Raw genomic sequence first — 22865 nt, 5'->3', positions numbered from 1 at the left:
AGCATATAACTCTATTATTATCTGTATGTATAACATCAAAATTTTTATATTTAAATTGTATTTGATTTATTATAATTTTTTACCTTTTGTCCAAATTTAAGATAAAATTATTTACATTTCTTCAAACATTTATGTCATTACATATAATATTAACTTATATATAAATAATATTACAGATAATATTAACTTATATATGTAAAAATAATATTTAATTCAAAAAATTCAAATTAAAGTAATTTTTTCAATACACAATCAACTTACTAAATTAAAGTCCTGTTCGTTAGCAGTTTTTTTTTTTTTAGTTTTTGAATCTTAATTAATTTTATCGTTCAGTAATACAATATCTATCCTACCGTTTCATATTTTCATGAAACGTTATCTTTATTAATATTTAATGTTTTCTAATTTTGTTATGACACTTATACACATCATTTATTTTTACCCTGTTCTCCACTTTCATACCATTTTTTGTCGTTTTACATTAAACGGCTAATCAAATAATTATTTATACCGAACACTTTTATTTTAAACCGCTATGTAAACAGCTAATATCTAATAGCTAACCACTAATAAAACAGCTAACGGCAATTAGAACAGCTAAAATTGCTGAATAGACCTTAAAACATATATGTATAATCTTTTGTAATAACAATTATTTTATTTTATTAGCCAATAGAATTTAGATTTAGATAGAAAACTCATATAACCAATCTAATTAAGTTACCTTTATTTTTTTACCAATGAAAATTTAAAAGTCTTAAAGCTATTTTTGTTAATCATAGACTTAATAAGGGGTATTTTTGTCAATATTATCTATTTGAATCAAAATAATATTTGATTTATTATAATTCAATTATATATATATATATATATATATATAATTGAATTATATATATATTGTATTTATATTAAAATTTTATACCAATTTCCTTTATTTTACGACTTCCATTATCTTATTTTTTATTTATTGTTTTGATTATTTGAATTCTGTCTTACATAGAGATTATTTATCACTTCACACTTCCGGAACAAATAATCAAACTGCCATTTAATCTGTTTGGATATTTAAATTGCTTACATGCCTTATTTTGTTATAGGAATAAAACTCAATTTGGTCCTTGAACTTGTTTAACATGATCAAAAAGATCCCATATCACTTTTTAGGTCAATTTAATCCTTGAACTTATTTTATTTTTCTAAATTAATAATTGATTTAATTTAACATGATTTACTTTTTATCCCTTTTTGTCCTACACTAAGAACACTCATATCAAACTTTTCCAACACTTATAAGTATAAATTTAAAATTCATCTTATAACATAATAAATTTATAAACATGCTTTAAAACTTTAATTTATTTAATATGAAAAATGTATAGATTTCACAAGCTATAATCCAATAATTGAGATTAATTTTAAAATGTTCAAATTAATACATATTTATAAATCAAAACCATCAATCAAGGTAAAGAGAAATACAAATATACTTCATATATCATTTTTCTATATTTTATAATTAATTAATTTTTTAAAAAACAATTCCAACTACAATTTTAATAAATGTTTATATAATGATTTTCACATTGTAAGTACAATGAATAATTAGAAGTTGAATTGACTCAAAATATCAAGTATGATTTTTTAATTATAATGATTTTTCATGTTATAAGTACAATGATGAATTAGAGGTTAAATTGACTCAAAATGTCAATTATGATTTTTTAAATCATTTTAAATAAGGGGTTAAATTAGCCTAAAAAGTGAAATCGAATGTTTTTAATTATTTTATACAAGTTCAAGGGCTAAATTGGCATAAAAAGTCAAATCTGACCTTTTTTTATTCTGCTAAACAAGTTCAGAAATCAGATTGACCTTTATTCCTTTTGTTATACATCAATATTTTACTTGTACAATAAATCTTTTTTTTTTTTCAAAAAAACAAAGGCATAACTTCTGAAATTATGTAGCTTCATTATGTATTGGTCTATCCTGAAAATAGAATTTATATATGCAATTGATATATTCTAGTTATGCTTAGAGAAAAAAAAAATTCATAACTCAAATCTTCACGGCAACAAACGGCTAGTTTAACAAAATAAATATTATATGATAAGAAATTCCAAATACTTTAATATATAAAATAAATATATTAAAATATAGTATTTAATTACATAATGAAAAATGAAACTAACCAATTAATTAAAACTTTAAATAATATATTAGATTAAACTTCCTAATAGAATTTAGATTAAAGTAGAAAATTAACATAATCAATTAAAATTAAACTATTTTTATTTTTCAGTAAAAAAATTAAAAATTAAACTAAGCAATTAAATTAAACTTTTAAATAATATATTATATTAAAGTTCTCAATTAGAATTAATGCCATAAAAATAGGGAAGTAAGAACATACTCAATAATAGTATAAAATTTTGCGAATATGAGTTTAAAAGACGAATAATCATTGGACATATAGGCTTAAGGATAGGGCATTACCCTAAAGCCATATATTTTATATATAGTGTAATTGTTGGCAAATGGATAAATTCACTTATATATTTTTATGTAAAAAATTTTGTGGCGCCCTTAATTTTTATATTGATTTATTGAACACTTTAATTTATAAAATTATATCTATTAAGTACTTCAACTTGCAAAAATTATTTTATTGAACATTCAATCTTATAAAATTAGATCAATTAAATACTTATTAAATATTTGAAAAATGTGAAAAATTATTGTTTCAAAAATTATACTTATACCGCCTCAAGTATATATTTTGCATATAAATGTCAAAACACGAAAAAAATGGTTATTACTAGTACAGAGAATGATACAATGCTATCAAATTCATAATTTCAGGAGCATAATAAGTCTGTCGAAAGTTTTAAGCGCTACACTTTTTTTTTTTTTTTTTTTTTGATAAAATGCAAGTGTCAATTTATGGATTTGACTTGTAAATATTGTCCTGTTAATGGAAATGCTAATATATTCACTTCAATAAAGTAATTATTTTATTGAATATAAATCTTAAGTAGCTTGTTAGAGAATATATTTACCAGTATTGTGAATATGAGGGACAAACTCTCTAGTACAAATACTTTAAAAGGTTTATGGTCGCAGGAACTTTCATTTGGTACATTTTATCAGATCATCACATCTATTTGTTTTCTCATGATGAGTATGATGTATTAATGAAGATGGAGGTGGTAAGTTTTATCTTACCTGATTGGAGAAATGAGTACGTCAAACATGTAATGTTATATCTGTAACACTCATTATTCGGTCATAAAAGATTAGACAATGGATGTCAATGTTGTGCTAGAGGCACATGACTAAACATGCTAAGATCATAAAATTAATATAAGATACATCATACACTCTTATATATCAATTCTTATGGATCCTCAAAGTGTGACTTAAAAATTTTTCGAAAAATTCTACAGAAAAACTATAATAGCTTTCCTTACGTTACAATAGTCCCAAATTAAAATCTTGATAGCCAAAACTCTTCTACATTTCAGCATCATCGCTCATACATTCAAACTCCAATATTATCATAAGAATAGATTTCATATATTGCCATGCTATCATCTCTTTAATAAATAAATCCTATGTCAAAATTTTCCAAATGGCCAGACAATGAACTCTTGTTAATTATTGCATACTCTTTTAATTTCGGTGGAGGGAAAATTTTATCTAAATTGGGTCTATAACTTTATTCATAGACCAAATCAATGAGAATAAAAGTTTCTTATTGAAATGAAAGTATTTCTGATCATACACTAGGAACAAAAAGGTAAAGTCAGAACAATTTTTAAAATATTCTTACTGTCATTGATTTGGTGCAAATGTGTGCTGCAAGAAGCAATGCTTTTGCGTGTAAGCAATTACATGCATTTGCGACGAAGGCGGCAATTGATGCAGATGTTTTCGTGGGTACTGCATTAGTTGATATTTATGCCAAAAGTGGTTTTATGCAGGATGCTATCTATGTTTTTGAAGCGATGTCAGATAAGAGTGTTGTTACGTGGAGTTCAATGGTGGCGGGGTTTGTGCAAAATCAGCTTTATGAGGAGGCTCTGGAATTTTTTACCAGAGCTCAAGCAACTGGGATAGAATATAACCAGTTCACAATGTCATCTGTTATTTGTGCTTTTGCAGGTTTGGCAGCCCTAATTGAAGGAAGACAGGTGCATTCTATTGTTTTTAAAACTGGGTTTGGTTCTAACAATTTTGTGGCTTCTTCTCTTGTTGACGTGTATGCTAAATGGGGTGTTGTAAAAGAGTCTTATATTGCATTCTTGGATGCTCAAGGGAAGAATATTGTTTTATGGAATGTAACGATTTCTGGGTTTGCTAAGAATTCTTACTCTTGGGAAGTAATGATTTTGTTTGAAAAAATGCAGCAGGTAGGTTTGTGCCCAGACGAAATGACCTATGTTTCACTATTGTCAGCATGCAGTCATAAGGGTCTCGTTGATATGGGACGGAGCTATTTCAAGCTTATGACAGGAGAGGACAATGTGTCGCCAAATGTCCTTCACTACGCATGCATGATTGATATTCTTGCTAGGGCAGGTTTAATACACGAAGCTCATGAGTTGATAAAGAATTTGCCATTTGCTGCTACAGCTTCCATGTGGAGATCAATTTTGGCATCTTACGGGACACATGGGAGCCTTGAATTAGCTGAAATTGCAGCTGAGAATTTGTTTGAGATGGAACCGGATAATGCTGGAAACTATGTTTTACTGTCAAATGCATATTCTGCTAATAAGAAGTGGAAGAAGGCTGCAAAGTAAAGATGCTCCTTAAAGAAAATGAGATGAAGAAGGAGACAGGTAAGAGTTGGATTGAAATTAAAGACAAAGTTCATGTGTTTATTGCTGGAGAGAGAAAACATCCTAGAATGGCTGATATTTATTTAGAGTTAGATAAGTTTCTGGAAGTTATGAAGAAACTAGGTTACAAGGCTGAGATAGACTATGACTTCCATGATGTCAATGAGAACAGAAAAGAAGAACTTTTAAGACACCATAGTGAGAAGCTAGCACTTATTTTTGGACTCATAAGCTTACCACCCGCTCTGCCAATCAGGATTATGAAGAATCTTCGGATCTGTGGGGATTGTCATTCTTTTATGAACCTTGCATCAAGCATTACAAAGAGGGACATTATTGTTAGGGATGTAAACAGATTTCATCATTTTAAGGATGGATGTTGTTCTTGTAGGGAGTTCTGGTGAATGCTAGTAAGTAACTCGGTCATGGCGGTTGTCAATCAAACTAAACATTGTTGAGTGACTGTCCAAGCTCTTTGTAAAAATTCAGGATTGAGAACAAATTTCAGCAATCACCATCTCATTCATCTGAGAACCTGCTATACATTGTGCAACAACATGTTAAAATCAATTAAGTAGATACGGAACTTCTTTTGATGGGCGGACTGGAATTAAGGTTTCTGCCCTAAATCTTAGAGATCTTACTTACAAGTTAACGGTTAATATTTTCAAATTTTCATTTCTCTACATTTTTCTCCCTGATTTGTTTGTTGTTAGTGGGAAATAAAATTGGGAAAAGACTCTTAATAAGACTCAAGTTCAAGAGTGAAAGTCGGTTGTGGATTTGCCTTGCGGTAAAAATGTTTAGCAAGGTAACAGAGGTAGGCCACTTGTAAATAGAAATAGTGCTTTTGAAGTCGCAACATCTATATTAGCAAGTGAAATTGGACATGGCAACTAAAAGTTTACAGGTAAGCAAACTTCATTCTTGAAAGTAAGGGCAAGGAGCTGCTTTTCTACCTTGAGATGGTTGTGCTGTTACATAACTAACTAAATTAGCATAACTAACAACCTGCTTTCTTTCAAAAAAAAAAAAAAACAACCTGCTTTTTGTATACTAATATGAGCTTATTTGACAACATCTTTAGACTTCATCGGTAGAATGGCTTCCTGATTCCGCTTTCAGTTTATGTACTCCTCTTACTCAGGTGACAGTAACTTATGCGAGTATAAGAAGTTTCAAGTAATGCTGCATTCTGTGAGTAGTTCTTTCATAAACTATAGGTTTTGCTTTCATCTGCACTTAGATTCATTTATCAGACATTATTGGGCACTTAGATTCATTTATCAGACATTATTGCTAATAAGAGACATGGATGTTTGTAGTCCCAACAAAATAGGAAATAGAAACTAGAAACTGAAAGAGTGACTGTTGAAATGGAAAACCGGATCATCGGATTTTCTGCCCATGTTAATTGATCTGCATTCTGCAGCAACACTTGACTCCAGATTTGGAGGACCACATACTATCACTCCCACATCAACATCGCCCCAGAGCCTAGATATGGATCCAAAAATTTCTGCAGGCAGAGAAGTCATTATTGACATTTCATTATTTTATTTAGTTCACTGTGATTTAAGATCATATGAATTTAAATGTACCTTTAAAGTCTGGTCTTGATCCATACTGAACAGTAGTTGAGCCGGCAAGATTTTCCAAAAATGAATCCTCGTTTACTGTGTGTTCATTTCCCTGTCCGCCATTGATCTCTACTAAGTTTCTCTTCTCCCAGATATGCCATAAAGCAACCACAGCACCACCAAAGATTACAACACCGCCAACCATGCAGGCTAGAAGAAGCAATCCTTGATGCCACCAATTAGTTATATTAAATGGGGTTATATAAAAGACATTTAGTAAAGTCATTAACAGGACCAAGCCAACTGTTGATGATATCACATAAGCTCCAAACCATGTTTTATTCCCTGTGCTAACTAGAGCAGATATGGCAGTCCCACTGGAGAAAGAAGAGATAGAAGAGGCAGATCTCACAGTCTCGTACAATGCTCCGATTTCCTGATAGAAGTGACAATAATTTGTTATCGATCAAGCTAATTACTGAATTTGAAAGAAATTATTTTCTTGTAGAAGAAAATTAGCAGCAAGAATAATTAAATATGCAACTTACCAATGGAGATTCTTGTTCTCGAGTGACATAAATAAGTATCTCGAGATGAAGCACATCAAATGGTAAAGGAACAAGTGAGTTCGTGTTAATTGTGGAAAGAAGAGAAAGCTCATCTGACTTTTTCACAGCCCAAACAAGAGTAATGTTTCTCGGAAGACATGTCTTTCCTTGATTAATACGATGAATAACATCACTCAGAACGGCAATGAATGGCGATATCCCAATTCCACCTGCTACTAAAACAAGATTTTCATACCTATGAAAATACAAAAACTTTAGTTAGTCCATATTATTTGTTCAAATAATGCTCAATTTACCCCAACAACATTCATGATTTCAATGTACTCCAAAATGGAGTTTTTAATCAATTTAATAAGAATTTTCAATCCAAAGATGAATTTGATCCATTTTTTGACCCGCTAACATATGTGAAAGACATTATGGAAAATAATAATAATAATTACATGGTTTTCTCTCAATTCTAACGCATTTTTCATTTTTGCTCAGTGACTTAACCAACACACTCATTTCAGTCAAAAAATATATTTATTTAGTCTCCTAGTTCAAAATTCCTATTAAAATTGATCAATTTCAAATAAATTGTACATTATGTGTGAAGTTCAAAGGCAAATTAAGCATTATTCTCCTTATTCATTAGACGTAGCATCTTAAGTAAAAAACGAGTACATACATCAAGTGGTATGGTAACCGATTACCATAAGGCCCTTCAACAGAAGCTCTAATCTTATTATTAGTCTCAACATTGTCTTTAAGTCCATTTGTCCAGTCTCCAGCAGCTTTGATGAGAAGAGATATGCGATTTTTACCATCCAGAGGACTAGACGACACACTGAAAGGATGCGATTGGAGCAAAGATAATTGGGGAATGCCAAGGAAAAGAGAGCCAAGAGCATTATAGTTAATTAGACCTGTAGTAGTAGGAGCTGACAGAACCAACTCTACCACTCCGCAAGGGAAGCATTTCGTTGAAACGACGTCAACAGTTTTCTGAGATTGGCAAAATCTGAGAAAACGATCAACCATGAAAAGAAATATGGCTCCGGCTGGTATGCACATAAAAAAGTTACCAACATGCATTGCCAAGAATATAATGAATATAATATAGAGATGGTGAGCGTAGTAAAAGAGCTCGAAAATCTTTCGTCTCACAAAAGGAAGTGATGTTATCCAAATTGACCAACCAAAGAAAATGCTGATGATTCCTGCAAGGTTTGCTCCATCTGTAGCATCCCATGCTATTAGCTGCATATGCATATGCACAACTAGGTTCAGAATATCAATTTATTAATATAAACGTGTCAAGTCACTCGTGATAAACTACTCGAAGCTCGGCTCATTCGATAAGTTTTAAGAATTGAGTTCAAGCCTACTTACCAAAATCATTTAATTAATAAGCCGAGCCGAACTATGAAACGAAGCTTGTGAACCATAGTTCGAGTTCGAATTTATAATAAAATAAACAAGTCACAATATATATATATATATATATTTTAACCATAAACTGTAAATGTGGTAATTTCAGAACTTAGCTCATATACAATGAATTGAACTTAGTGTCTAGTTTTTTAAAAATCTTTATAATATTTTTAATGAGCCAAATTTGAGTTCAATAAAACTTAACTCGGTTAGCTAGTTTACAATGCTGAATAAATTTAAACAATAAGCCAATATAATATAAAAATACTCACTGCAGAGGGAATTTTTCCAGACACGAACCATCCAATTACGTAAAAGAGACCATGGAAAGTAAAGAGAAGCATACAGAGATGGCCAAGCCATATGTGGTATCTAATGGCATGCTCCGTTGGGATATTTACAAGGCAGAGGAGAAGCGAGCTTCTCGCCACCGGAATAAACAGAAATGACAAGCAGAATATCCCTGCCAATCCAAATCCACGTGCCGACATCTTAAACGTCCATGACCTAATAAAAAAAAACCAATTGCTCTTCTAAAAAAAAAAAAAAAAAAAAAAAATCTATTGCTATATATATCACTATAAATTAGTATTATTTGGTAAACGTAGTTAAAGCAACTCACCGATTTGTACTAAAAAAACAAGTGTGATTTTTATATTTAAAAAATAATATTATTCGGAGACAGAAAAATGAATGTCATTGAGGCTCCGTTTGTTGTAGTTGCATTTTTTTTTTTTTTTTTTTGTATTTAGAAATTACTTCAGATTATTAATGTCTCCCGTAGAAGATTATAATTAATAGTAACAGAGAAGGTAAAGATTTCAAGGTACGTTGACATAAAAAATAAAAAATAAATAAACATCAATTCTTAAATTTCCAATAACTGTAAAATCATTTTTAAAAAATTGTGGAAATAATCATTTGTAAATAGTATTAAATTATGGTCCAATGCATAATTTTGATTATGTATTTTTAGCTATTATCTTTGTAGCCTCTTGAATTTCATAGGAAACTCATCATAACTCTACACTTTCACATTTTAATAATAAATATATCATTCGCTAAAATGCAGCGTTATAATTAAATCCCGCAAAGTTATTTTATTTTAGTGAGGAATATAATTATTAATGAAAATATAACTTTTTATAATGAAAATTTTCTTTTAAATTTCTTGGATCCCTCAAGCTAAAAGGAGGATCTTCTCCTGTTTAGGGTCCAAGGACCAGTTTAAATCAAAGGTGTATTCTATTAAGACTCTATTAGATTCTAAAATATCTTAAATTCAAATAGTGTTTAATCTAGATTTTTTTTTGGAGTCTATTAACATTTTGTTGTATTGCTTTCCAGCGAGACAGTTGCTAGGGGTGTGCAAACTTACCGAACAAACCAAACTGAAAACTGAACTGACTCATTTAGGTTCGATTCGATCAGCTAAATCAAGAAAAGGTTAATTGACGGTTTATTCAATTTGAACCGAATTTATTATTCTATTCAAGTGGATTTCATAAAAATCTGTGAGTTACCCTTAAAATCGAATCGAAATGAAAAAACAGATCAAAATTGACTGAACTGACTGATTTGATTCGATACGATTTGATTTAGAAGGGAAATTCGATTCGGTTCGGTTCGTTCTGTTGATAAAAAACTTCAGTTTATATTTTTTATTGGTTCAGTTCAGTTTGAACTGAATCGACTGTTTGCTCACCCTTATTGATCACTGTTCAGTTAAGGGATGAGAAGCCCGTGATCTTGCAACCACATCGCGACTGTTCTAGGAGGGCAGGATGGGCAACGACGATGATGGCCATTGCAGGTCTTTTACTGTTCATGACAGTAAGATTTTAACAAAGAAAAAAACGATTTTGGAGAATATGGCACATCTTTTTGTCCCTCATCGTTTTTTAATTTTTCAATTAGAAACCTTTTAATTTATTCAATTATGTCATGAGATTAATTTTGATTGTATATATAAAAATCATTATGATTCCATCAAAGTCAATTAAAATCTATAAAAAATAGTCTTACCAATTCTATAAAACTTTACATCGAATTCTAGTGGAATATGTGGAAATCTTATGAAATCCTTGATACATTTACTTACAGAAAATATTTTTTTTTCTATTTTCTGTGTTTTAAGAAAACAGTTTTCTTAGAAAATGAAAATTAGAAAATAGAAAATGCTTTCCCTTAGTTATAAAAAATAGTAATATTTTAATTTAACTTCACAAACATTATTTATAATTTTTATAAGTAAAAGAAATAAAATATTATAAAATAAATTTAGAAATTTTGTATGTAAAAGTTTTTAAATATTTACTATTTATTATTATAATAATAATATCATTTTGTACCATTTTGTAAAATTTTTTAAAAATAAAGGATATAATATATTTATAATAATAAAATTAATTATTTATTAAAGCATAATATAAAATTTTATTTTACTTAAAAAATATTTTTATTTTTTCAAATGAAAATATTTTATAGAAAAAATTATTTATAAATATTATAATTTTAATTATGAAAATCTCATTTTAAAAAATTGGAAAACATGTCTTTTGTTATAAAGAAAAACTCTGAAAATTTCAAATCTTAGTTAAAATTTTGAAAAATAGAAAACTGTTTTCTGGTTTTCCAAATAGAAAATTGAGTGATTTGAATACAAAATTATATTTTTCAGTTTTCTTAGAAAACTTTTCTAAAAAACTGGAGTAGTTTTCTACAAGTGAGCACACCCTTTTATTTCCATCAAACTCAATAATTTTTTTAAAAATCTAACACAATTTTAATTCGATACAACCCGAAATTTGCAATTATTTTTAAAAATCTAACACGATTTTAGTGTATTTCTTGTCACGGAAATTCTTACCTATGACATTGGTTTATCATTTTTTACTTTTTTTTTAAACATTTGGTTTTTAAAATCCACTTGTCCGATTAATTTAGATTCACAATGGACAAGTCCACAAAAAAAAGCAAAGCACTCTATTTTCGAGTGTTTAAAAGGATTTCATATTGAGGGCTCGAACTCGAAATTTCTAGTTAAGGGAGAAAACATCCCTGCCATTCCATTTTATCCCTCAATTATCAATTAGAACTCGAAGTTTAAGTAATTTTTTTTTTTTCCCTTTTTTTTCTGGTTAGTTGGATATATTTTACTCCAACTCCAAGTTTGTTAGCTATAACTAAGGGAATGGCAACTGCCGACTAATCTACTTGCCTTGGACTGGCAATTAGTTAGGTAGGCCACAACGAAAATAATACAATATTACAAAATAAAAACCACAAAGATAAGGTCAATAAATAATTAATGTTTACTAAGACGTAGCATAATGATTAGACTAACATATAGTCGAAACGAAATTAATTTCTTTACTAAAATAAATTATATATATAAAATAAAATAGCATTAAAAAGAAAAAGACAAAACTGTACCATTTGTCTCCAATAGTATACTCAGGATTCGTAAAAATGACACTGATCTTCTGCACAGCGTAAATGCAAGCAACCCACGCGATATATCCGAGAAAGACTAGAATCCCAATAAACTCTGCCGCAGAAACTACACCAAAAGGTCCATCCACAACAATTGGGAATGTCCCCAGTCCGTGACCTCTTCTTTTTGCTCCCCCTTTCCTGTTAAAAGAAAAAAAAAATTTATTAAAATTTACAAAAAAATTAATTGCTTCGTTGATACCTATGCAAATACCTCAAATGTTTTATTATATATTGAATCAATGAAAGTAATAAATATCCATATCTTTCTTAAATAAAAGTTTGAGAACAAAAAAAAGCCAAAAATAAAAGAAGCTATTTTAGAGAAAAAAGCTATTTTAGAAAAAAAGCTATTTTCTCTCCTTCCTAATTTTAGGAATCCTTTCCTAAAATTCTATACACTCTATGTATTTTATGCTTTTGTTTTTGTACGTTTTCATTAAGGAAACCTTCTCCTATAAAATAGGAGAAGGGGATGCGTTTTAATCAACGCATCCACCAATTTTTGTTGAAAAAGGAACGCGTACTCTTTTTTAATTTTGCTGCCTCTTTTGAACAACAAAAACGTGTTCCTTGTTTTTTCTTTGTTCAAACTTTTTGTGGATTCTACATGTCGGAGTGACTCACAACACCACTCATTTTCTCTTTTTTTTCTTTTCAAATGCATGTGGGTCCCATATGTTGGAGAGACTCCACAAAAATAAAATCTGTCATCTAATTCGTTTCGACCTATACAATGAGTATCTTCTTGCTTTCCAATACTTTTTATGTGGCAATGGATGGAATGACTCTAGAGGTATTATATGGCTAAGATGGGAAGTTATGTGTTGCCCAAAATCTTATGGAGGCCTTAATCTGGGTTTTTATGGGTTTTTATGGGATGAAATAGCAGTCATCCCAACTAACCGCCACTCTATCAAGTCGGCCAGGCCAGATTGCACAAGTCAAGTGGGCTTGAACTGGGCCCTGACCCCTCTGAAGCCCACGAAGCCTCATGGACGAAGGCGAGCACACATCCGTTGACCCCGAGAGCAAGCACTTACCTGCAAGCTTTTGTTTAGAGTCGAGGCGTGACAAAACGTTATTGGACTCTGTTTGGAACTTGGAAATTCCACTGAAAATAAAATATCTAATATCGAGGGTGGGTGTTCAGAATTTCGATGAATCTCTACTGCACTTGTTTGTTGACTGTAAATTTGTGAGAGAACGTTGGAACCATGTTCTAGTTGGTGTTATCGACATTTATGAGTTGCAACATGATTTTACAGTGAACGGTTTGTTGAATGTGTTCAATGTTTTCTCCGTCTCGGATGTTCAAGTGTTTTGCATGGTTATCCCGATACTATGGAAGCATAGGAACTCAATTGTTTGGCAGAATTGTAGATCATCTGCTGCTTTTGCCTTAAATATAGGTTTTACCTAGTTTTGTTCTTGGTAGCAGGCCTAGGTTTTACAGGTCAAATCTAATGTGAATGGAAATGCTCGAGCTGTTTTATTGAAAAGGCTTGCTGTGGGATTTTTATAATGTAGTACAAAAGCATCTTTCAAGCATAAATCTACATTTGCAGGTGCAGGTTGGGAGTTAAAGGACTCTCAGTGTGCTTTGATATCTGCTTGCCAAATGTCTATCCTTAGGGCTCATGATTCATTGCAGTAGAGACTATTTCATTAGGGAGGTTGGGGACAAGGCCCCCTGACCCCTTTATCTTTGTCAATGTAACTATTCAAACCCAGAAAAAACGAATCAGAACACAGTGGCACACTGAAAACCCTACTCCCTCTCCCTGCATTCTAACTCCCAATACCATAAGAAATTAAGATGAAGTTAACATAAAAACATAGGAAATTTTGTCCTGATGAATTGTGTGTTGTTAAAAACATACTTTTGGAGCTCCTCTTCCCTGGAGCAAAGGGTAAGGTATGGTATAGAAAGTAATGCAATAATGATAAGTGGCCCGTTGAATATCAGAAATACACCTCCTGCAAATTGCAATACAAAATTTTAGAACTAATTAACCAAAGAAAAAAAAAAAAAAAAAGGAAGAAGCTAATTAACCTGTAAAGCCAAGAAAAGAATCAGCAGAGGCTTGAGTCCAATTTTTAAACCGTGTTTGAAGTGACTCTATCGGATACATGAAAACAACAGTAAGCCAAGCAATGAAAGCTGCCAACATTGCAATCTTAAGAATCCATTTGAGTATTAAAGAGAAAACGGCAGCTTTTTTACTAACATAATCTGTCATTTGGAGATTTCCATTTGAAAGAAGAAGCTCTTGAGTTGAGTGTTTATCCATACCGAAGATCACTGAACTTATTAACTAAATTGTGCTAAAAGCCATTATGTTCCAAACTGCAAAAATATAGGAGAAAAATTTAGCTGTAAGTCAAAATAGTGACTACCTAAACCAAATGAATTGAGAATTTTGATTAATTGCAGTTGTTTTTTTGATTTCCCCAAGTTTTGTTGGTTCGACCCAACCCATATGGTATTTCACAAGCATGTCGTTTTCAGCACCTTCTGATTTTGTCACGAGTTCTTGCACTAATTATACATAATAAAATAATGTGAGAGTTATTGCACTAATTATACATAATAAAATAATATAAACTGTAACATTTCACACGTATTTTAATTTTATTGTGTAGGTCCTCATGTGCTATATACAAGAGAGGGTGAATTGTCATTTATAAAAATTTAGAGTTTTAAAGACATTTTTTCAAGTAAAGCAGAAGCACAATATTATAATTTTCAGATTTTAAAATTATATAACTTACTTAAGCAGAAAGATTATCTAAAAATAAAGATTATTTAAAAATAGCTCACTAAATTAGGTAACCCTGCAACTCATAAACATTTTTTATTTAAATCAATATTAATTACAAAGATTCGACAAATCAAAACATGGAATGATTGAATAATTAAGATAACATCATATCATTAAGATTTAAAGTATATGAGTGTGAAAAGTCTAGCAATATCATAAAGATGGAGAATATGAAAAAATTGTTGTGCGGTGCCCACTAAGTGGGACCCACAAATTATTTGTTGGTGGTGGCGTGCCTACCCACACCCACACAGTTGAAAAAGGAAAGAAGAAAAATTCTTTGGTAGGTGATACGTTGGTGGGTGAATGCATTAATCACGCATCCACCTCTCCTAATCACGCTTCCATCTCTCCTATAAATAGGAGATGGCGCAACGCTTCATAACACACACAAGCAGAGAAAAACAAGAGAGAAAAAGAGAGCGTTTTGAGTTTTAGAACGGGTTCTAAAACTTGGGTAGTTAAAATAGTGAAGATAATTTAGGGTGTTTTTGGGAAACACTTTTGAGCGCCACTATTTTGTATTACTCTCTTTGTAAGCCTACTATTTTTTAATAGTGGAAGAATTATTCAGTTTTTGTTCCGTGGACGTAACCCTAAACAGTTAAAGGGTGAACCACGTAAATATCTGTGTGTCATATTTATATTTTTCTGCTGTGTGATTATTCTCGTAATTTTATTACCGGGCCCTATCAAAAATCAACAACAAAAATTATAGTGGTTATGTACTGCTCACGCCTACATCTTCTCCTCAAGAAACCATCTTGAAATCCTCCATTATCAAACTCTTTTTAAGGGCAAGAGCAAAATCTATTACAATGGGAATAGTCCTAACACTTAGCATTAACCATAACTCACAAGTTTTTGCAAAGAACTAAAAACTTAACCATGTATTTAACTTGGCAAAACAAGTTTTATTTATAAATTGTTTAGTTATTTAGTAATTAGTTATAGAACAGTTAATAATATCATTGGAACATGCTCGGATGTTAATACAATTTGTTAATTAATTGCTTTGAAATTATTAAGTGCATATATGTGTGAATTGAGCGATCAAATGATTGATGAATATGGTTATGGCGGATGGGATGAGCTGAGGTGAATTGCCCGATGGATGGGCTTTGAGAATTTATTATTGAATTGTGGAATATCAAATTTTAGGGGAGGTTTTGCCGGAATATCAATGGAATCTAGGCGAATCATAATTAATAATTAAGTTAGTAGGTTTATTTAGATAAATTCTTTAACTTGATATATATTAATGAAGTTCTTTATTTGCTTTATTATTATTTTATTATTTATTTATTTATTTATTTTCCAAGGATCAATTGTTATATTATATTGTTATCTACTCCTTCATCTAATTGTAATTGAAAATGAATGTTTAATTGTGCACTTGCATCACGATATTTAATTGCTTGATGTGCTTGCATTTAATTGCAATGCTTGATTATTTGTGTTATGAAAATGTTGTCCCTTGTTTGTGTGGAATTGGGATGAAGTGGATCAACATGGGTTTATGAGGACGGTCCTAGAAATGATGAAAATATGGAATGCAACCGTCTGCCACGTATGGGGAGATCGGAGTCCCATGTGCACCTAATGATAAATATGGATGATATGGAAAACCACAGGGTGGCCTCCCGTTGGTATGATAAAGAAAAGAGAGTATAAAAAATGATGAGAGGGCTGGTCAAGTGAGGTTGAGACCGGTTAGCCATATATGAGGGATTAGCTCCCTGGTGCACACATCATGAGAGGATGGGCCATGTGGGAGGATGGCTCATCGGGGATTTTGGTGACACCACGGACCAATTTTCACGTGATGTGATTATGTGAAGTTGTTAATAATTGTGAGTACTGTTATTATGCTATTTGTGTGATTGTCAATGTGATCATACACTACAAAAAAAACCTGCTTTTACGATCGATTTTTGCGACCGACACACATTGGTCGCAATATTGCGATGATCTTGCGACCAATTGCAATGATTGGGAGGTTAAATATCTACCGAAGGATTTGCGACCAAACGGCGACAGATTTTGCGAGGGATTTGCGACCGATATAATATCTGTTGCTAATTCTAGTGCCAATAATTCCTGCCAGTTTGGTTTTCATTTTGCAGCCCCATTGTGATGAATTTGCGACCGATTCTACGAAGGATTTGAGACCGTTTAAAAGCCTGTCGCAAAATTGCTGCTGCAGTTCAGTGCCAAATTTAGCTTTTGTTCTGCAACCGATTTGCAACCAACAGTTTTGCTATCGATTGTGTTGGTCGCAAGTCGGTTGCAATTTTTATCACATGATTAAAAATTACGACCGACTTTTTAATCGGTCGCAAAAAAATAGGGCTTTATAAGCCCTTGGTCGCCTTGCGCGAGCGAGCTCTCCTCCTTCCTTCTCCTTCTCCTTCTCCTCTCTGTCGCAGCCATTCCCAGCCCAGCCACCTCCTCCTCCGCTCTCTTGCAGCGCCAATCGCAGGAGAAGCCCTTGTCTACTGAGATTTTTCCTCCTTCATTCGTGTTCGCCTGGTTAGGTACGCCTCTTGCTGTCTTTTTTTTTTTGGTTTTTTTTTGTGGATTTCGTTTTTTATGTGAATGTATTTCGTTTTTTTGTAGTTATTATTGTTTTTTTTTTCTTTGTTTTTTTTGTCCATCTGAATGCAATTGTAGTGTAATTTATAGTGTTTGTAGTGTAATTTGCAGTGTTTGTGGTTACTAAATAAAAAATTAAAACTACTTAGTAAATATCAATTGCAAATAATATAAGAAATACATAATTAAGTAAAGAAATGACATATTTTAAGAAATAACAATTATTTAACTAAAAAAATGACTAAATAAATTAGTAATGAATAAAATTGAAATAATATTATACATTTATTTTCTTTTATTAACTTACTTAGTATAATTACTTAGTAAACAAATGACTTATTTTATTAATTACTTAGTATAATCAATAATACATAGTATTTATAATAATAGTATATAGTACGGGTAGACAACTAGTATTTATGTAGTATTTATATATAGTTTGGTTCAATTAACATAGTTTGTAATACTCCAAAATTTTGGAATATTAAAATAGTATTATTTTATCGGGTCATGAATGGTGCTGCAGAGAGAGGCATAATATTTTATTTAGACCCAAGAAAGATATTGTGTATAATTAACTATGGATGGATAGTGATTTACCGGTGTATGCATAGTACCATTGGTCTGTGATAGTACCTCCGGTCCGGGAATCGGTATTATTTTGGTTCGAAAAAAATTACTATTTATGTTTTATATTTTATTTAATATTTTTGGAGTACGCATACATGATTTTTATAGGTCGAGAGTAAGTAGTGAATATTTTTGGAGAATTTAAATAATTAGTAAATAGTAAATTATGGTGTTATATTAATTAAGGAAATTCAAGGAATTATTTTTATGGAGTAAATTTAAGAATTTTGTGGAGATAAATATTTTGAAGGAATTTAATTGGAAAATATTTGTAGCCATTAGATTATATTACTATTTGACCAATCCTAGCCATCCAATTATGGGAAAAGACCAAAATACCTTTTGATCACTTTATAAGGTCAACTCCAATTATTGAGCAACCACTTTTTCTCTTTTTCTTATTCTCTTCAACGCCAACTTCCTCTTCTTCTTCTCTTCTTTGTTTTTCTTCACTTCTTACTTGTTAAATCCACCAAATTGAACCCACCCAACTTGATTTAAGTAATTAATTTTAGAGAATTAAGCTTGAGAAGTGATTTGTGGTGATTATTTTCAAGAAATTTGGAGATTCTCTACTTAAGCCAAAGGTTGGGGAAACCTCTACCATGTAGTAAAGGCAAATTTAGAGCTTAGAAAGCTTTAATTTAAACTCGCTAAAGCTTATTTTTAAGGTTAGTGTTCATAAACACACTTACCTTACTTTAATTTTTGATTTTGTGCATTTATACTATCATATATGTATTTTGGGATTTTGTATGAAATGATTGATTTGTTGAACTTTGGTTGCAATCACATGCTCTTGGGTGATGTTTGCTGAGTATTTAGTATGTGGTAGAAATCTCTACCATGTAACTTTGTCTTTCATGGTTAAAGCAAGCTGAATTTGGGGAAAATGTGTTATTGGGTGAGCTTAAGGACTATTTTTCACTCCTTTTTGTTTTCCATTTGTGTTTGAGGTCTTCATGAAAGTTGTAGGTCTACTTCTTAGCTTTCCAGCCCATCCTCTTGTGTCCAATTCGGATAAATATAGCTCAACTTATGACTGAAAAACCCAAACTGATTCTGTTATACTGGGCCACATGCATCTTTAACTTGAGTGCCCATTTTGACCACTATAATGGAAAGATTATGTTCTAAGTTCTTCATAAGAGTTGTTTCCCTGTGTCTTGAGACTTCCCTGGTTTTGGATTGGTTTAATTTGAATGTTTGGATAAGTAGGAATTTAATAAACATTGGGTTTGGTTCTGCTGAATCAGGTTTGGACTGTTGGTCTGTATTCCTAGCCTCTGTTTAACATCTTACAAATTGATCTGGGCCATGATCCCTTCATAACATTTGTAGCATTTTGTCTTAGCTTTCTAGTGAATTTAACTTCACTCAATTTGGAGACCTATAACTCAAGTTATTTCTTAAGAACTCAGCAAAGGTCAAGTTTATTTTAATGCTGGAAAATTTCTATATCTTGAAACATAGGTTTATTTAGATAAAAGGATGTAAGAATTAGGTGTGAGGAAGTTTCTCTTGATTATTTGTATGTGTTAGGATTTATTTGATAAAAAAAGAAGACAAGTTTGAAAAGTATTATTGTGGATATGTTTAAATGGATATAAATGGAAAAAATTGTTGGAAATTTCGGGAAAAAGTGTGGAATTGGTTTAGATAATGCATGATGAAGGTTGAAATGGATACTTTGGTACATAAGAGTTATGTTAGTATGCTTGATTGGAGAAGAAAATCCCTCCCCTTGGTTTTCATTAAGAGGCCGAACCACTTTAGGGTGGTAAGGCTTATTTAATTTTTTTTTTTTTTTATGTTATGCTATATATATATATAGGACATAAGTATGATTATTTTGATAACTTTCATATGTTTAGAGTTTTCAAAAAAATGGGTATTTAAGGTGTATGTGCTTTGAATTTTGAATAAGGAAAGTATGATTTTATATGATAAGAAATTTCCTATGATAAATTTCATTATGACTTCAAGAAAGTTTTATAAGAAAAGGAATTTATGAGAAATTTCCTATATTAAGTAATTATGTTTAAGTATGAAGTTTTCATGAGTCACTTAAGTTCTAAAGTAAGCTTACATGTATGATTTCATATCATAAGAAATTTTCTATGTTAAGTAATTATGTTTAAGTATGAAGTTTTCAAGAGTTACTTACGTTCTAAATAAGCTTACATTATGAATTTAAGAAGACAAAAGAATAAGACAAATTTTATAAGAAGTGTTATACTTTAAGAATTAAAACAAGGATTTTGGGCTCTAATATACTTGGTGTGAATTTGATGCGATATTTGATTTTATTATGTATGATGAGCATGCTTGGCATTTGATGCCATTATGATAAGAAGCTATGATCATATGCTAGCCACGTGGGTGTCTTATGTTAGGGCAGACGCGCTCTATATGTTATGAAAAGGTTGGCGACCTAAGGCCATTATGAATAAGTTATGAAAACCTATCTACTTCTCTTTCTCCTAAGTGTATGCGAGCCCCTTGGAAAATATTTGTAAGACAATTAAACGAATGAGATCATATTATTTTAGTAAACCTTACTTTGGAAATTAATTATTATGTTATCAACTGAATTTTCAAAGCATGATATTTCGATACATGGTTTTAAAAAAATAAATAGTATATGTATTGGTATAATAAATGTGCAAGCAATGAATTTATGAGTTGAAAGAATTAAATTATTTATGTTATTAATTAATAGTTTATTTGATATTTCTTTTGCTATAAATGTAAAATGTATGTTGAAATTTAATGATTTTATGATTGTAAATGATTTTATGTAATTTGTGTTTTAAGTAAGTTGTCATCGCAACATTAGTAAGTATGTGAATTATGAGCACCACTGAGTTTTATACTCAGCATGTTGATTTTTATCACGCTCAAGTTAAAGACTGTAGTTGCTGCTTGAAGACTAGAAGAGTACCATCAGAGCAGAAGAGACTATTGTAGTAGTAGTAGATTGAGATTTATGTAATTAAGAATTATAGCATGTATAATTATTATATTTTCGGAGATTATGTTATCAATTATGTTCATATATATATTTGGAGATAAGCTAAGATTCATTAAATGATTGAATATAAAATATTTGAAGAGAGCTAGTATGATTAGTTTATTAAGACTTGATATATGTAATGAATGCAATTAATTGATGAATATTAAAATGCTATTGAGGATTGATATAGTTGTGAAAATATAGAAGTGTTATTGTGTTATGCTGATTTTTTGGAGATGTTGGGAGTTTGGAGTTTAATTGGGAGTGTTTTGTATTCGCATGTTTGGCGAGTCCACTTTTTAAAGGGGGAAATTCTTATAGTATTTCTGTAGAATTTTTTCCAATCTATTTTTCAAAAAAAAAAAAAATAGAGAGATGAAAACGAAATGAAATGATTATCTATAAAAAAATATTACTCGCTAAACTTGTGAATACTCAATTACTTCTAATTCATAATCTATTTATATGTTAAGTTAAGACGGTGTCTCCGGCACCGAATGTGGCATCCGCCATCGGGTCTCACGGGACTGGGCGGAGGGTATTACATAGTTTGCATTGGATTATTGACTATAGAAATTATCTAATATTTGTTTCAATTTTAAAATATAATCCGAAATATAAATGTGAAAATATTAATTTAAGTTTTATTTTTAAAATTATTAAAGGAATATAATGGGTCTCTACTCTCTAGTAATTATGTAAGGACCGAAAGATAAGCCTGAAAGAGAGTAAAACAAAAATGACAATATTTCGTTAATTGTCATTTGTAAAAAAAAAATTTAATGATTGTAATTTATAACACTAGTTATAGTATTGAAATAATTGTAATTTATAAAAAAAAAAATTAATGAGTGTGATTTAATAGTAATCAAAATTTATACTAATCAAATTTAAAAAACCAACTGCTATATTATGTATTGAAATTAATTTTTTTTAAAATTAGTTTATGTTGATTTGTGTTTTCATTTTATTGAAAATCACATGAATGATGTGTTTCAGTTGGAGGCTTAATAGTGACCATTTTGACTTAAGTGGATGTTGGGATGATGTAGAAGTGTTTATATTAGTGTGTTTTGACTCGAGAATTGATTAGGTTATGCCGAAATGCTGCCGAAATCAAGCCTAGATCAGTTGTGATTGGATGGCAGTATGTAAAATCAAGCCTAGATCAGTTGTTCATGCATTTGAAACCAAACAATCTGCTTCACTCACAGTATCTGAGCCATTTCAAGAAGTTACGGTTGATACGCAACCGATGCGAGTTGTTGAAGATTTAACAAATAGATTGGATGATGAAAGCGGAACTTATGTTGAAATAGGAGATCGGATGATGAAGAGGAAGAAGATCAAATCATCATGGGTACCTCATAAGACAAATATCAAGAAGAGGAAAAAGAAGAAGAAGAGGAAGCAGATGATGATGAAGACACTTAATACTTCGAACCACATGTATTATGGATAATAAATTAATAGATGTATATATAATATTATTAATGAAGAATTTTAATGTTATTCACTTTCTTTATACATATTTACAACATGTTCTACAATTCATATAATTGTATACATACATATGTAGGTTCTGTTATCTGTAGTACAGATGGCTAGAGGCAGCGCGTTTGATTCAAACGCGTTCAACAGTGGTCCACGTGGAGGTCGTGGCTGAGGATGCAGTACACGTGGACGAGGAGGGACTATCCCTCCTCCTTCTTCTTCAGCTATCTTCTGGGGCTTCATCCTCTGCTCAGCCTCCCGTACCGCAAGCACTTCGTTCAGTTCCTTCCTCTTCTACCCCATTTCCTGGACCAGTAGAGTCTTCACCAGCTTCACAGTCACCTAATGCACCAGGTAATCATAATGTAATTTACTGTCATTTCAGTTATATATTAATTATT

The 22865-nt window shown here is 30.9% G+C and overlaps 2 protein-coding genes across 2 annotated transcripts; one reads left to right on the top strand and one right to left on the bottom strand.

Annotated features, from left to right (window-relative positions):
- The first annotated feature begins 3851 nt into the window (after window positions 1-3851).
- LOC149495656 (pentatricopeptide repeat-containing protein At5g04780, mitochondrial-like) lies at window positions 3852-5570 on the top strand. The gene is given in 2 exon segments (XM_089723228.1): window positions 3852-4800; window positions 4803-5570. Coding segments are annotated over 2 exon segments (1395 nt in total). The 3' UTR covers window positions 5249-5570.
- A 103-nt stretch (window positions 5571-5673) lies between these two features.
- LOC119369377 (ferric reduction oxidase 7, chloroplastic) lies at window positions 5674-14312 on the bottom strand. Its single transcript, XM_037635748.2, has 8 exons — window positions 13961-14312; window positions 13788-13884; window positions 11845-12045; window positions 8682-8916; window positions 7664-8235; window positions 6973-7228; window positions 6446-6860; window positions 5674-6363 (listed from the first exon to the last, which is right to left on the bottom strand). The coding sequence occupies exons 1-8, from the start codon at window positions 14196-14198 to the stop codon at window positions 6194-6196; spliced, it is 2184 nt and encodes a 727-aa protein (XP_037491676.2). The 5' UTR covers window positions 14199-14312; the 3' UTR covers window positions 5674-6193.
- Window positions 14313-22865: the final 8553 nt, after the last annotated feature.

Source organism: Jatropha curcas, chromosome 6, assembly GCF_041381405.1.
Source record: "Jatropha curcas cultivar XTBG-Jc1 chromosome 6, XTBG_Jcur_1.0, whole genome shotgun sequence".
NCBI lineage: Eukaryota > Viridiplantae > Streptophyta > Magnoliopsida > Malpighiales > Euphorbiaceae > Jatropha > Jatropha curcas.
This window is presented reverse-complemented; position numbering and strand designations above follow the sequence as displayed.

Excerpts from the sequence above, each read along its gene's own strand:
- LOC119369377 (XM_037635748.2), bottom strand. The coding sequence starts at position 14,198 with ATGGATAAACACTCAACTCAAGAGCTTCTTCTTTCAAATGGAAATCTC. Across the intron at positions 13,885-13,960 it reads TTCTTTTCTTGGCTTTACAG|GAGGTGTATTTCTGATATTC; the intron begins GTTAATTAGCTT and ends TGCAATTTGCAG. Across the intron at positions 8,917-11,844 it reads TATACTATTGGAGACAAATG|GTCATGGACGTTTAAGATGT; the intron begins GTACAGTTTTGT and ends TTTTTTTATTAG.